Below are 16,396 nucleotides of genomic sequence, written 5' to 3'. Positions count from 1 at the left end.
TTGCCAAACAGATGGCCAGTGGGAGACCAGGAGTACTTCACATGTGCATTTGTGCAGCTTGCATCAGGTATTGTACCTGTTTCTTCCAACTGTTCAAACATCGTTGACAGTATTGCAAGATATCTTTAGAAGAAGAGATATGTTTCACCACACATCTGCTTCAATTATGTTTACTATTAAGTGCTATGTCCTTAGTGATGGAAAGGGAAGACTAGGATGAAATCAAGCTGAAAAAGTGCTGACATCACTGCTTGTCTGCCCACATTCACCCACCTCCAACTTGAACATATGACGGTCATGATGCAACCATAAATTGTATTGAACAAACGAAGGGATATGTTAAGTATAATGAAAAGTTAAGTAGTCTTGTCTTAGAGGCAGTAAAGCATGGAGATGAAATTCACAAGAGGAAAACAATGTTAATGGTCTTGCATATAATTCTAACAGCTCAAGATTTTAAGCGATTTTAAGAGAAAGTGGCAACAAAGGGCATCAGAACCTGGCAGGCTGACTAGCCTAACTATAATAAAAATTAATAAAATATCTCCCTTCTATTTAAAAGCTGATTTTTCAGAAGCAGTAAAAGCATGCCCTGTATTACTGCTATAAGCCACATGAAGAATCACCCTTCTGCCATCTGCTATAGATTTTGGAACAAATTAGGTCCCAGTAGATTTTGGCAAGCTTTGGAGAGCTTGATCTTTGATACCACAAGTGGGTGTATGACTCAAACTTTCCCACCCAACACTTAACATCTCTCCTCCATTTCAATTTGAGATTTGGAGAAAAGCCCACAGCCTCAACCTCTGACTGTGATGTTACGGTTTAGCTCTTCCAAGGACTGCCAATATCCTCTGGCATAGGAGAGAAACATATGAAATAAGTTGAGACCCGATTTAAAATAAGTATATATACATCTCTAAATAGCCAGATTGCTGTTAAAAATCCCATCGGATTTCTTTCACAGGGAAGCTCTCCTAGATATGGGCTGCTGCCCAAGGCAAAGCAATCTGTCAGAGTCAGGAGTCTAGGACTGGGGGCACCAGGGGAAGGGAAGGGGAACTGCACAACAGCTCAACTGATGGGAGCTGATATGGGTTCATCTGACTGAAGATTACAAGGAAAAGTCTCTCACCAGCCAGGGTAAGAGGGCAGAGTGGGGGAAAAAGTAGAACGTGAGAAATTGCCCAGAAGAAAAAAGCATGTGAAGACTCCGGATAATTTAAAAAGCTTTACCTGAGCCCAAAAATGTACTGTGATTTTAAGGAAGCAGAGAGGTTGCCTAGATTCATTAATCTTTCCTGCTATCAAAAGTAAAGAGCTTTCTAAGGACTTCAAGCACAATGCAAGCCTGCTTCCACAAACAAGCTATAACTGCTCATATAGATGTGCTTAAGCTATTGAAATGCTCAAGGGGCCCAGCACAGATACTTGGTACCTACAGCAGCTGGGCAGAAAGGTCTCTGCTGCAGAAGTGCCAGACAGGAAACACAAAAAAGCCAAGGATAAAAACAGAGCTGCAGCTTACTCAGAAGACGGGCACTTAACTCCAGAGATTTATGGAGCTGGGATCCAAATACTATTTTTCATTGTATTTTCAACACTTTTGTTTCCTTTCTCATTTGTTTGGGGTTTTTGTTTTATTTGTTCTTTTAAATAGCAGTAACACCACCAGATAGCCAGAGACTGCGATTTGTGCCTCCTCTTGAAATCACTAAAAATCCTTCCACACTTCCCATTGGAGTCAACGCACACGTTTTCTCCCCCAAGAACAGGACAAAGTGCAGAGTTAAAATCCTACCCTTTCTGTGGAAGGAAGCCCTGACATTAAGGATGAACTTTCAACAGGAACTTGGAATTGCTACCTTCTGCAAGCATGTAGAAAACTGTATAAATAAAAATAAGTAGTATCTAAAGCATATTCTTATTCATACAATCTTTTTTTAAAGTATCAACTATGCTTTTTAATTTAAGTAAGAGGTATAAAACAGCTGCCAAAACAAAGAAGATTCAAAAGCCAGCCAGCGTCTAGTTGTGCTAAGCAAAATTAGTCATTAACTAAAAGGAACTGTTACTAAAATCATCATTATAATAGCATTATTAGCTTAATTACTAGCACCACTGACTACAGCTATATTTCAATAACACGTTTTCTCCAGCTACAGAGCACATTTCCCCTGCACAGCATACCTTACTAAGAACCGCTCACAAGATGAGCACAAAATGACAGCATCATATGTTGTCTTCTTTTCCCAAACATAGTATTTCTAAGTGGTTTTGATTAGAAGAGTTTAGCAGTGATAACAAGGTTGCAAACAGGACTTTAATTCGCACCTTAGAACACAACACAATCTCATGTAGATAAAATTTTTTAATCTTAATTCAGAATGAATGTTCCCATTAAATATGACTGCACCTGGTCATACTTAAACATCAGTATTACATCTGTTACCCTAGCAAGCAGTATTTTCTTCCCAGAGATTAAAAACCTCTCATTTAGCATCAGACATCTATATATTAAGTCTAAGAAATGGACCTGAACCTGAGAATTAGGACAGCGGCAAAGAACAGCAGGTTTCTACTCACAGGAACACACCAAAGCTACAGCTGTTGCTACTCACAAGTTTACAGCTACTGTCCTCCCCCATTGTAGTGTGTTCACACACACAGTTTTCATTCACACAAAATATGAAAACATATCCAGCAATTACTCTTCTGCATTGTCCATCATTTTCCCACAACGCATTTCATATTATGGGATCTGAAACTGGTACAGAGCGCCCTTTTTGCCACTTACGCATGAAATTTAATCCTTCAGTTTAGCATAATCAACGATACATATGGAAGAACCATTTTGAGCCCTGTTATGACTTTTTTTACTTCTAAAACAGTAAGGAATAGCATATTAAATCCCCACAAGCAGTCTACAAAACAGAGCATTTGAATTTGTTTTGTACACATCAGGAGAAATTTCACTACAAAAGTCAAAAAAGAGTGCATTCTGTGTGCTTCACAATGACAAACAACATTTACAGAAAGCATTAAAAGGGGTCAGCAAAAACCTGACTAGGACTTTGATTGGTTTCATGATGTCCAAGTTTCCAGTTAGATGCATAATTATGTATTGTTTTGCCAATGTCTTTGGGGCAACTTTTTAAAATACACACAACCCACTTACCATTTGATGTACACATCAGAGGACAGGTAGTAAGAAACACTACACTTCAGTTCTAAATACTCAAACTTTGTAGAGTGTAAGTTTTCCTATTCATTAGTTTTGTTTCAGACAGAGGCTGTTGCTCCTCAACAAGTTGTCAGATATGAATGTGACAGTGTTAAGATTGAAAATGGAGACAGAATTAGAGCATCTTAAGTTAAGTCTTCATTCAAACAAACCTTCCTGACTTCGCTGGATGGTTCACACCCAATTAAGGATTTAGCTCTAATTCTATGTAAAAAACAAGCCACCAGCTGTGATAACTGAACATTTAATTACTAGTTCTGTAGAATACTCACACCATACACACAAAGCATGAGCTCTTGAGTATATTTTATATTTGCAGGTCATATTTGTGGGTTTAATAAAAATAATAACGCATACCCTTCTGTTTTTGAAGACATGCGTTCAAGTTCTGGTTTGTGACATGCAGAAAACAAACCAAATAGTTTCATCACTTTGGGTTTGCATCATATAAGACTTTACACATACTTAGGATAATGGCCAAGTATTGCTCAAAGAACGTGTGATTCCAGTAGTACGATGGACATGCACATCAGCAGAACTACCAGGTAGGAGTGAAGGAGCTTCAAGGATATTAGTTTTGACTTGCACCACATTGGCAAGACCAAAGAGCATATGTTACAGAGCATGTTAAAGAGCGTGTGTTACAGAGACAAAGCAGCTCAGCTGGAAGATCAAAACAAGCAATTTAGAAATAAATGGACTGAGGCCAGCAACTCCTTTCTATGCCTGGACTGTATACTGTACAAGCTGTTCACAAGACAAAACTGTTTATATAGAAAAATCCACATGACAGTCTTACGACAGGAAATATTACTCTAGAAATTTTTGTGAGTTACTGAAAGGATCACAGGGTTGTAACTACTAAGCTCTGCGTGGTTATGACTTGAAAAGTTACTGCTCACCAGCTGTTCACTACCACCATTCTGGAGGTCAGTACTCCTGAAAGCACTGGTGGCGGAAGGTAGTGCAAGTCCATTCTTCAAGAACTGCAATCCACTGCACCGTATTACCTGGGGCCGTAGGGTCAGTAATTGCCAGCTGGCACCAGAACCACCAACCTGGGACCATAATTTCCAAGGCTGCCCCCATGTGAATTTGCCAGACCTTGTGAGTCAAAGCTCAGCTAGATGCAAAGTCTCCATCACTTCTGCTTCCACGGAGTGCTTATGAAGCAGACCTTAGTGAAGCTATGAATGAGGTATTTTCCTTCCCCTTCCAGTGCTAGAGAACTTGCAGGCTAATCCAGGTTCCTTCCCTCTAGAAGCGTATTTCATGCAAATGTAAATATAGCAGCATAAGAGCCTGTTCTTTAGAATGTTTCTGAGAAATAGTACTTCACATTCATGTTTCTATAACCTTGACTACTCATTTGCATATTCAAGAAAATTTCATTTCTCATCCTTTAAAAAAAATTACTCACCCACAACTCTGTCTCCTACTTTTACTCCCATCTTCCTCATGGCTGCAGCATACAAAGCTACAGCTTGTCTCAGTTCTTCAAAAGTAACTTTCAAGATTTCTTCTTTGCCTTCCTCTGAGGAAAGAAGATCAAAACAACCAGTCAAAAATTATGCATTACAACGTAAGTAGAGTCCAGTACAAACAACTAATTCTGGAAGAAAAAATATGGAGGAATTTTAGGAAAAGTTTCCACTAAATTACACTTTTTGCTTTTCAAGTTCCTCTTACACTGTACCAAGCTTTTATTTTTAATGGGAATCAAGTATTGCCTGGCCTGTATCAGAAATAGTGTGGCCAGCAGGAGCAGGAAAGTGATCGTGACCCTGTACTCGGCACTGGTGAGGCCGCGCCTCGAATACTGTGTTCAGTTTTGGGCCCCTCACTACAAGAAGGATGTCGAGGTGCTGGAGTGTGTCCAGAGAAGGGCAACGAGGCTGGTGAGGGGTCTGGAGAACAAGTCTGATGAGGAGCGGCTGAGGGAACTGGGGTTGTTTAGCCTGGAGAAAAGGAGGCTGAGGGGAGACCTCATCGCTCTCTACAACTACCCGAAAGGAGGTTGTAGCGAGGTGGGGGTCGGTCTCTTCTCCCAAGTAACAAGCGATAGGATGAGAGGAAATGGCCTCAAGTTGCACCAGGGGAGGTTTAGATTGGACATGAGGAAAAATCTCTTTACTGAAAGAGTGGTTAAACATTGGAACAGGCTGCCCCGGGAAGTGGTTGAGTCACCATCCCTGGAGGTATTTAAAAGACAGGTAGATGAGGCGCTTAGGGACATGGTTTAGTGGGCATGGTGGTGTTGGGTTGACAGTTGGACTCGATGATCTTAGAGATCTCTTCCAACCTTAACAATTCTATGATTCTATGATTAATCAGTAGTATTCATTCAGCAGGCACCAAGACATTTTTAAAAACAGAAACATACATCTGCGAAAATGCAAACTATTCACTGGAGGAAGGTGTGTTCTCAAAGAGCATTCATGATAAATAGATTGCACTCACCAAGGCTACTTTCTAACATGGCAATAACAACCTCATTTTCCCTTTTTGCTCAGTTTTCTCATTAGGTCTAGGAAGCAGTAGCAAGGTGCCAACTTTAGGTTTTATTACGGCAAGTCACCGTTGACTAGAAAATCATGCACATATAGTTACTAAGGTCTGACTTTCAATATGCTTTTTAAACATCTGCGTTTGCCAACATACCACAAAGCAAGTAAACTAAACCGGATTCCATTCATCTGTGAAAAGATCTGCAGGGTGTTCTCATTTTTGTACTGAATGTCAGGTGTTACATAAGCTGTTAATAAATCACTCGTGAAACAAAATGAACAAATCTAAATGTTATGAAAGACAAAGTTTGTCATCTTAAAGGTCCCTTCCTGTACTTCCTCAGTGTGACTCCTGCAAACCATTTGGCCTGTCCTGTTTCCAGTATCCAGCACTTCTTATGAAAACACATATGCCAAGGATATCACAACAAAAGTGTACTGCATGCCCTGGTACAGCAGGTCCTTGCAGAACAGCTACCATCAGTCTGATTTCCTTAAGCAGGGAACAGTATTTTTACCGTTTTGCCTTCTTAGACTCCCATCCCAGTAAATTTAGACCTACATGGAGCAAGAGAGCAGGTTGTGATGGGAAACAACACAGCAGTCAATGTAACATGTAGTTCAGAAGCTGAGCAGGGACTGCTGACAGATACTGTGTTCCCATAGAACAACAGAAAACGGGACTCTGATCTTACTCCATGATTAAAGCCCCCAGGAGAAGGGAGTCAAATAAGAGATTCACAGTGGGAGCCACGTGAAATTGTTTAGGAAAGTGACATCTACATTCCTGTGCTCTATTACACCCACATTGCTCCCACAGAATCATCCCTAGTGAACACACGAATCTGACAGGTTCCCTGAACACCACTCTGACCTAGCAGTGAGGGGTTAACAAAAAATACTCTGACTTAAGAGATCTTAAGAAGATTAAATACAGCAGAAGGTCATGAAAAGAGATGCAGGTGGAAGTCTGTTCACTGCAGAGAAGTAAATGTGTTCACTCCGGGCCTGATACAGTATTCAACTGGGAAAAAATTTTGCTCCTGTTGGTATCATCACCTGTGATTATGTGACACAAAGCAGTGAGTCTCCAGTACACCCCATGACTTCCTAACAAGAAACAAGATCTACAGGGACAGTGTAATCACATACCAAACCAAATAATTTACTCAGTTGATAATAATTCCTTCAATAATTTGAACTGAAAGTATTAAACTTCACTTTTTCCTCAAGTTGCACGTTTAGCTTTTAGCATTAACAAATCAATCACATCAATTCTACATACATTTAGAGCTGACTTACTAATCAGTGTTTGGCTTTCAGCTGTTGCACAAGATGTACTTAATAAGTACATTGATTTTTTTTCCCCATTAAATAATACATAAGAAGCTTTCCTAATGATCTCAGAATCTGAAAGTGATGAGTTCATCACTTTGAAGCCAGCTTTCTGTTACAAGCCCCATTTCTATCAGACTTAACCAGATCAATTCTTATTACAACAAAACCAGGTCACAGATTTTCCCATTCTCTGTGAACTGGTAGTTGATTTTATATATATATTTATGTATGAATATGATCAGAGTTTCTTTCAATACCTCTAAGCTGTAAAATGCAACTAATAAGTATTTCTTCTTCAGAAGTAAGCTTACAGAAGACGATTCTGTTAGCCATTTAAAAACAATGTGAGACAACAGAACAACAGTAATACATATGTAATCCAAAAACTGATCTCCATGCATCAGGAACCAGAAACTAAGACTTTTAACACCTACACAATCAATCCATACTTCTGCATAATTTTCTCTGCTAATGAGCTGTAAGACTACATTGTTTATTGTTAAGCTATTAAGAAGCATCACCACTTGGTCAGTCATAAGATAAGGATTAGGTCCTGCAAAAGGGAAGCTCAGAATACAACTCCCTAAGGAAGCACTCACACACCTGCACAGAAGCTAATCCCATCTAACAGATGAGAATCATTTTTTAAAGTTACCAAAGTCAGCAGACATAGGGAAGGGGCTTTATTGTCTTAATATGACCATCCTCATTATGAGCGTACCCGGATTTTACTAGACTAATATCTTCTCCAGTATAACAAAAAATTAAGACTGAGCTTTAGTGTTCCAGAAAAGTGAAATTCCAAGTCTTCCATGCATGTAACTTTCCTTCCTTTCTGTATTGTCAAAAGCAGAGTTAATTCCTACCTATGCCCCATGTATTCCTTCATATTCCTAAGACAAAAGCATGAAGAGCGTGGGAAGGACAATACAAAGCAACAGTGCCAAAATACTTCCCGAAGGCAAGCATTAGGCAAGTGTTTATGACAAATGTGAAGTAATAGCTCAAATATTGAGTGATGCTAAACACAGCATGATCTCCACTACCTTAATGTAGTTAAGCACATTCTAAGAAAACTTCATTTAGTTTGCCAAGGACTTTTCAGAACTATCTATATTCCCAGAGCATATTGTGCTGTTTTTTGCAGAGCTGTATCATAGATTCTGCAGAGTTACTGACTTTATTTTCCTCTTTTCTCCTCACCCAAGCTACTTTATTTCAAGGTTTCATAAAAAGCAGAACTGCTTTATAAGGCCTAGTCTTGTGAACTATGAATAAATACAAGCCATTAATTCTTCCTTACTTGCTGCATACAGTGCAATCTTGTCATTGTCCTTGTGCTTCAGAAGATTTTCTGCATAGTTCAGACGGCTACCTTTAAACCATTCCGGGACATCTGCAATACTTTTGGACGTATCAATCACCTGAAAAAAGATATAAAACATTTATGGAAAACTGTAATATAATTTCTTTTTCAGAGCATTGTACAGAAATCAGCTAATTAATTCCAAGCTCTTTATACACTCTATTAGGCAAGAATCATTTCTCCCAGCTTACAGATGGCAAACAGACACTAGATCCTATAATTATAGGCCTGGAAAGATTAATGATTTGTCAACTGTCACAAGCAAAGACATCATTACAACAAAACTAGAAAGAGTTCCTTGCTGACAGTTCTGCCTTCAAACCAGCCTTAAATACACCAGTGAAGCAAACCACTATGGCTACATCCAGACCACAAGACACACGCAAACCATACTGCACGCTGGGTTTTTGCCTCCGGGAACATCCCAAACAGGGACTGAGCTACAGCATACTGTAGCCATACTCTGCCAGGCCATACGCTTCAGCCTCCCTCTTATAAAAATCAAGGCACAGGAAGGTGCGAGTACCCAGTCTTCCCCAGCATGAGTCACAAGGTATGGAGACCAACATCAGGAACTTAATGGTGATTCAAATTAACCCTAAATAAGTGACCTGCAGTGTCAAACATAACTAAGAAGTTCAAGCTTTTTATTCTAAGTCTCCATTTTAAGAATTAAGTAGAGAATTGCAGTAAACATTTAAGTACTCCACAGCTTCATCCAAAGTGCAGAAATACCACTACTAACCTCTGCAACTAACAAATATTGTATTACAAACTGTCAGAGTGCATATTTCTACCATACTTGATTTGCTGTTTTCTAAAAATAAAAAAGAGGGTCCAAAAACCTAATAAGCCCATAAGTAATTCACCATTTAGGACAGACATGCAAAGAATTGAAAAATGCAATGAAAAATTAAGACTATACCTTTAATAACAGTGATAGGTAAAGAACCCCGTAGCATTAGCCACAAAGGTCTGTAAATTCCTTCTGAAGTGCCCCACTGTTTAGAGATTCAACTGCCCAGCAGCACAAGTATTTTGTAATCTTTCAATTGAAACTATTTTATAGTTGTTTTTTTGAAAGCTTCAGCCTGTACCCTCAGGTTCTCTCCTGGACTGCACATGCATTACAGAAACAGCATTCTTTCAGACCAAGTAAAATGCTCTTCTGAAAGCCAGACAGAACTCAAAATACCTGCCATTCCAGAAAACCCAATATTTTTGTGCTTTGAGATGTGCGGTGTATGTATTACTGGAGGTAATCCTAAAATTAATTTTTATAAAGAGAAGTTAAGCTCATGTGGAAATGCTCTACTCTATCACTTTATTTCAAATTAATTTTCTAAAAATGGGAACACTGAAGATTTCTTTGCTTGTAACAGTTAGCTAGAACTGGGTTATAGCATTTACAATTTATCAACTCAGGCTGCATTAATATGTTTTTATACCAACATATATTACTGCAGTAATTAGAAGCCACTCTTAAAACTGACTCATTACTGACTTCCTTAGCTTGAAGAAAAGCAAGCAGAATGTTTTCAGCATTTTCCAGGACAAGATCTAATATAATCCTGTTTTTTCCTGAAGTGGAACACCCCTTCAAAAGAGCTCCAGGTGGTGCTGGTGCTCCAAGGTGCTGGATTCACATACTTGATGCTCCATTATTTTCTACTCAGATATGTCTATGACTCCTAGTTAAGCCAAATCTCTTTGGTAGAGGTACTTTATTGTATGTACAACCTGATCTCTCCCTTAGAGGAAAGTTCTCAGCAAGCAACAGAAACCCAAGGTCTGCTAATTTAGTGAAAGATCCCAGCTAGATCCCAGTTCTAGCAAGTCTATAAAAATGCAGAGCTTCGCAACAAGCCTTTCACTTCATACAGTCCCAACAAATGCTCAGCAAGTCTACAGGAAAGGGAAAGAAGTGCAGTCTACAGTACTGCTGACTGCAGTCCTCATTTAATGAGTAAGGCTTCGCTCCTACTCACGGCAGCACTAAGGCATACAAGGCCAATTTGTGTGGTTAGGTGAACATGCCAAGTATCAGCTGTACTCCCATGCCACCAGCTCCTGCTCTACAATTGCTCTTCACAGCAGCTAATCACTGACCACTTCCCAAGCCTCAGTAGCTATGAATAAGCATCACATTAGCAATATCCTCTGTCCACGTCTCTACTGCATTTCCCCTCCTTGAAGTGGTTTGCTAGCTGTGCTATAACCATGCATTATCATGCCCCAGAGATTCTGCTTACCCTAAGCAGAGACTATACCTTTGAGAATGAATCTCACCAGTACCGTAAGACAGATAATCCTTGCCTTACTGTGATACACGTGATGTTCTGTATGACCTGAAGAGCAAAATAGCATGCCTCATGAAAAGCTAGAGAGCAGACACTATCAGAACACTCAAAGCAGCCCCTCCACAGGAACTGCTGTCAGGTGCTTCTTGTAGCAAAAAGAAATAAGTTTAGACTACACTCTTCATTTAAAATCAACAGCTACTTGTAACTTGACATAACAATGCCAGTGTTGCCATGCCAGGATAGCTCTGTACACTGCAACTACCTTGTTCTCTTCAGAGGAGACATGGATATCAATGGCTGTAGAGCAACATGAGCATGTCTACATCAAATACTTAAAACCTTTACTAAGTTTAAATAAAACACTGGCTGCCTGTATTCCATATACACAAAGTTTTATTGTTTTTCTTCAAATGACCTGTGAAAGTAGAAACTGTTTCACCAGCTAGGGACAAAGGAGTCAACTCTGGTTCATGAAAAATTTTATTTTCCTCCAAGAATAACGCTTACTTCCAACAAGCAGCAGGGATCAAGTTGTAAGACACTTCAAACTTTTCAGCTCCTTAGCTACCACAGAACAGCTCAGGTACTGTGACCAGTCTTTCCTCCTGACATGCAACAGAAATGGACCAATGGTAAGGACTAGCAGCAAGTCAGCTTCAAGGCTCAACAAAGCTGGAGTCAAGCCTTGAAGCTGACACTGAGGGAAAATTTAGAGGCAAACACCAAGGTCCATAAAGAGTGAGTCAAGTATCTTCTGCAGTACTTGTCTGTCAGCTGACTCTGCCTCTCCTGTTTTAAGATCTCAAGATCTTAAAAGGGGTCGCAAGACCCTTGTAGAATAGGCACACAGGAGCCTAGAAGCTCACAAGTAGTCTAGTTAAAGCCTTCCTAGACATCCCTATCTTCTTGCTTCTCATCCTCAGGAAACATCCATTTTTAGGCCACCATTGCCTGCTTCAGTCTCCCTTCCAGTTCACCAGCCATTGGTGGTGTCTGGAGGGACAGACTTCCAGGAGTGCCAGTCCTGTAAGGCAAGAGAACAAGTGTTACTGTCCAGCTTGTTCGATACAGATACAAGGGTGAAAAACAGCTCCTCTGAACTATTTGCTCAGGACAGTTTGCATTCATGTGGAAATTTAGAAAAATAGCCTTGCTAACAGCACAGAATATGTAGAAAAAATAGACAGTATCCAAATACAACCTGGCCAGATGTTGAACTACCTTCTATAGAAAAAATAAAAGATTAGTGTTTACAGCCTTCAGACTACATACTTCAGAAAAGCAGGCTAGTTCTTGCATTCTTGCTGAATTCACTCTTCTAAAGGGGTGGGTCACATTAAGACACCTGAGCATGCAGTTTCATAGCAGGAAGAACCACTTGATCTATCATACCATGCAATACAGAAATTCGTAAGACAGGAAAAGCCAAAAGAAACTTACCAGTTCCCTCTGCAGAACTACCAGTACTCCAAGTGTTCTTGGAACAGATGGCCTCCAGGGATTAAGATACAAGTCCAGTCCTCTCTGCTAAGTCCCCAGAAGGTTCCTCTGCATCAAGCTTTTGAAGTAATTAGTCCATCTTCCTCAGATGGAAAACCACAGGGTGATGCTGACATCCTACACCAGGACCATACAAGGCCTCCAGCTTTGCCCTCCATTTGCAAGAGCATCGAAGTCACCTTTATCTCAAAGCAACACTGTGGCATGGTCTGGTATGCCACCTGTGATTGCATTCAGCCACTACCATTCCCTCAGAGATATTTCAAGCCTGCACCTGATTGCAGAGACTTCCATAACCGGTTCTACAAAGCTGGAGTGGAACAGGTGTGCTTATCAGGTAAGCTGACTCAGGAACATAAACATGAACTTGACTGCATGCCAGCACTTACAAAATCAAGATGATAGTCTACCAGCATAATCCTAAAGCAGAAGGCAGTATATTGGTAGACTCTTCACAAGCAGCCAGGGCTGCCAAGGTATGTGACAGCACATAGCCACAAGGACACTACAGCATAACTGTTTAGGACAATAGAACTTGAAGATTTCACTGTCCTAAAGTGTATCAGCAAGAGAACACCACCATCCACCACACAAGGAAGTTCAGGACAACACACTTGACAGATTCTCTGTATCGCTTGCAAAGGTCCCAGGAACAGGTCAAAAGTTTGACTGTAAAACTGGTTTATCTCCCCTTTGTGTTGCACTTGACTGTTTAAGATACATACTTACTTACCTCATCATACAGGTGAGAATATATGATGTTACTGTACTTCCAGAATTCTGCCCAGAAGTCTGAGTAGGATTCCACTGACCACTGGTATAAGTCATCGTAGTTGGCTAGGAGTAATAGACATCTGTTAGTGCTATGCAGAGAATTACAGGAATTTAGACAAACTACAATTAGGGATATCCCGGAAAAAGAAAATTTGTGGGTAGGACAACCAGTAAGATAAAACTGATCACACAGAGTAGGTCACTTATCTGTTGAAGGCAAGTGACTATGGCATCAACAGAAACAGTCTACCTGAACACCTTAACAGATGGCATCATTTCACCTTGCTGTGCTACAAGCCATTTGTCACCACAGAGATAGGGACCTTTTCTAATAACCCTGTGCAACATCTACCCCCCCCAGTCAGTGAAACTGAAGATTAGACAGCAGGACAGGGTCCTGCTTGCTGACACTTCCACTCCCTATCATATCATCAACATGATGCTTTCATACAGTAAAAGACAAACAAGTCTGCCTGACAAGACATATGTGCCATATGGTTCTAGTCCAGGACCAAAGACCTCTGACAGCATGGTAACATGAAGGTTAGATGCACTCATTAGCTAACTGTTATATCAATAGCACTGTTACAAAGGAAGCATGCGTTCCCCTCTCTATATAAGGGGTCTGACAGATTGCAGCTTACCTTTTCATGCTAAAACAGCATGAATGAAGTGAAACAAGATGTTTACTAGCTAGATATTAAAACCATGACCTGGCATTAAAAACACAGAAATGAGCAGTTTAGTCTTACATGACAGACAGATGAAGTAATATGAGGAATGCATACCAAAAACACAATTCAAACTAAATACTGAAAAATTAGTGCGTAAAACAGTGTTAGGTATGAATAACTGAAGCTGATTTCTCATCACCAGCTTAAAAGTGACATTCCTAAGTCACGTCCATGCTGCCTGAAGCTGTGCCAACAGCCAAATTAAACATGAATATCTGCCATCAGTGACAGTAGTAACAGTTTCCTGCTCTGCCAACTGTGTTTCCTATTTGATGCTTTCAGCTAAACACTTGAAGTCATTTTCTCCAATTATCTTTGGTTTGTCACCCTGTTACACAGCTGATTGCTTCAGAAGTCATCTTTGCATCCTCTTCCTACAAGGAGGACATCTTCCAGCTTTATAAGAGAAAAAAACCACTCAGCTATCTCTACACTGTTACTCACACTTGATCACTACAGCTGTTTCCCCACCCAGCCTCTCTTCCACATCTTATTCCACTCAAGTCTTTTCCATCAATATAAGATTACTCTCTAGGTATTACTGACATAGTAGAAGCAAAGGCAAAGACTCTTCTCCATAACTCAGCTTTTGCCTACATACTGCCTCAATCTCAGCCTCCTACGTACCTTTTTTACACTCCACCCAAATTACTCTTCACTATTCTGTACACTGCATGTCAGCTGGTGTGGGGATAAGACTTTACCAAAGGAAAGTTCAAGCTTCCATCTCCTCCTTCAAACACCAATTGTAGCGTATGCTCTGAGTCACTTCATAAGTGCAAAAAGCTGCAAGTCACCACTAATTTGATTTCTTACAATATGAACAGTTTGTTCTGCCTTGTCTATACAGTTTGTCCCCAAATGAGCTTTAGCATTCAAGTCCTTCAGAGCACAGACTTGTTATCTGGCAATTAAACATTGCATCTCATTACTGTATTTTCAGGGTTGGACAGAGCCGTGCTGTTTAAAGGGTTATATTGCCCTTAGCTCTCCTCAGTCAGTCTACATCTTGATGTTACATAAAGAATCCATTCTTGGTTGTTGACTAGCACACAGACCAATGAACATCACTTCAGATCTAATGGAAGTTGACAAAGGTTTCTATATATACATAGGAATCCACATTTAACTGGAGATAGCCACTTCAAAATGGGGTGAAAAAAGTTCAGCTCTTACAGCCATAAACATGGACAGCCCATCTGAAACAGCATTCAGTCTTGATCATACAAGTACAGTTACATGACATTTCTCCTCAGGAGTTAGCTAAAGTCCTGTAGTAACTTGCTTCCTATGTAGCACGATAGTGAGACACTATACTTTTGTGTTCAAATGGGAAATCCCCCAGCAGTCATACTAATGACCTGGCTTACCCACATATTACATTCTCAATCAAGATGCACAATTGTTTTCCAAACATGAACTGCTGAAAGCACTAGATATATTGCTACTACTCCAAAATTCCTCTGCTTGTACCACAGACACATTTATAAACTAATGACCTGGCTTACCCACATATTACATTCTCAATCAAGATGCACAATTGTTTTCCAAACATGAACTGCTAAAAGCACTAGATATATTGCTTTTTTATATATTTTACTCCAAAATGCCTCTGCTTGTACCACAGACATTTATATTGGACTGACAAACTTGTCAGGCCGCTTGCCAAAACTACTCCCTCCATCCCCCATCAGACAAATGATTACAGGAAAGCTACACAAGCAACCTGGTCCCCAAATACTTAGGGAGAACAGACATCATAAAGCAAGCTAGTCAGAACTGGAGGGTTTGACCCCCACACGCACCGAAGACCACCTGGTTCATGATGTGAATGAGCCCACACAACCAGCACCACCGACTCCTGACACCCTGGAGACACCACCTACAGTTAGCAGTCATTGAATAAACAGAACAGTCGGGGTTGAAAGACATATCTGGAGGTTCAACCCCCTACTCAAAGCAGGGCTAAATTCAAAGTTGACAGGTTGTCTCTAAGTCAAAGGACTGCACACCTCTTCACAGCCATATAGGTACTTCTGAGTGAGCATGAAAGAGCTTAAAGTTCAAGAGCTTGGGCAGATGCACAGCAAAAATCCTTGGTTTCCACCACTGAACCAACTTATGCATCACCTTTCACTTCCCAGCATACTTAGAAGTTACAAAGCCATACTCTTCACAGAGATGAAGTTGCAACCATGGCCTTAACTCAAATCTCACCTGCATATGTTGTTTAAGCACCATATTAAGGCTTACATTAACCTCACAGCCATGATGGCAGCGATCCCTCCCTTCCCACACGCCCTTAAAACACTAAGTGACTTCAGAACTGCTGCTCTCCCCAGGAAACCCCTGCAAGCAGGACCTCAGCTACGCACAGGAGCGGTCAGGAGCACACAGCAGGTACCGATGCTGACGCTGTCTGGGCTGACATCTAGCAGCAGCACCACGAACAGATAAAAGCTGTCTGCATTTCGCAGCAGCGCATACCTTCACGCTAAGCGAGAGACTGCGCCAGAGGCCTCTGCACGTGGCACAAGCAGAGCATCCCACTCGCAGCCTGGACCACTTTGCCCCCTCCTGCCCCGGGGATGTCCGGGCACCCTGACCCCTCTTTAGGGCAAGGGCAGACG

The 16,396-nt window shown here is 40.7% G+C and overlaps 1 protein-coding gene across 1 annotated transcript in view; it reads right to left on the bottom strand.

Annotated features, from left to right (window-relative positions):
* AACS (acetoacetyl-CoA synthetase) overlaps nucleotides 1-16,396 on the bottom strand; it is a 51,135-nt gene that overhangs the window by 27,979 nt on the left and 6,760 nt on the right. Inside the window, exons 2-4 of the mRNA XM_009320960.1 lie at nucleotides 12,992-13,121; nucleotides 8,393-8,513; nucleotides 4,665-4,778 (exon numbers count right to left, since the gene is read on the bottom strand). Of these exons, the coding sequence (XP_009319235.1) occupies nucleotides 4,665-4,778; nucleotides 8,393-8,513; nucleotides 12,992-13,121 (365 nt within the window). The remainder of the gene's footprint in view (nucleotides 1-4,664; nucleotides 4,779-8,392; nucleotides 8,514-12,991; nucleotides 13,122-16,396) is intronic.

This window comes from Pygoscelis adeliae, unplaced genomic scaffold (assembly GCF_000699105.1).
Source record: "Pygoscelis adeliae isolate BGI_AS28 unplaced genomic scaffold, ASM69910v1 Scaffold353, whole genome shotgun sequence".
Taxonomy (NCBI): domain Eukaryota; kingdom Metazoa; phylum Chordata; class Aves; order Sphenisciformes; family Spheniscidae; genus Pygoscelis; species Pygoscelis adeliae.
This window is presented reverse-complemented; position numbering and strand designations above follow the sequence as displayed.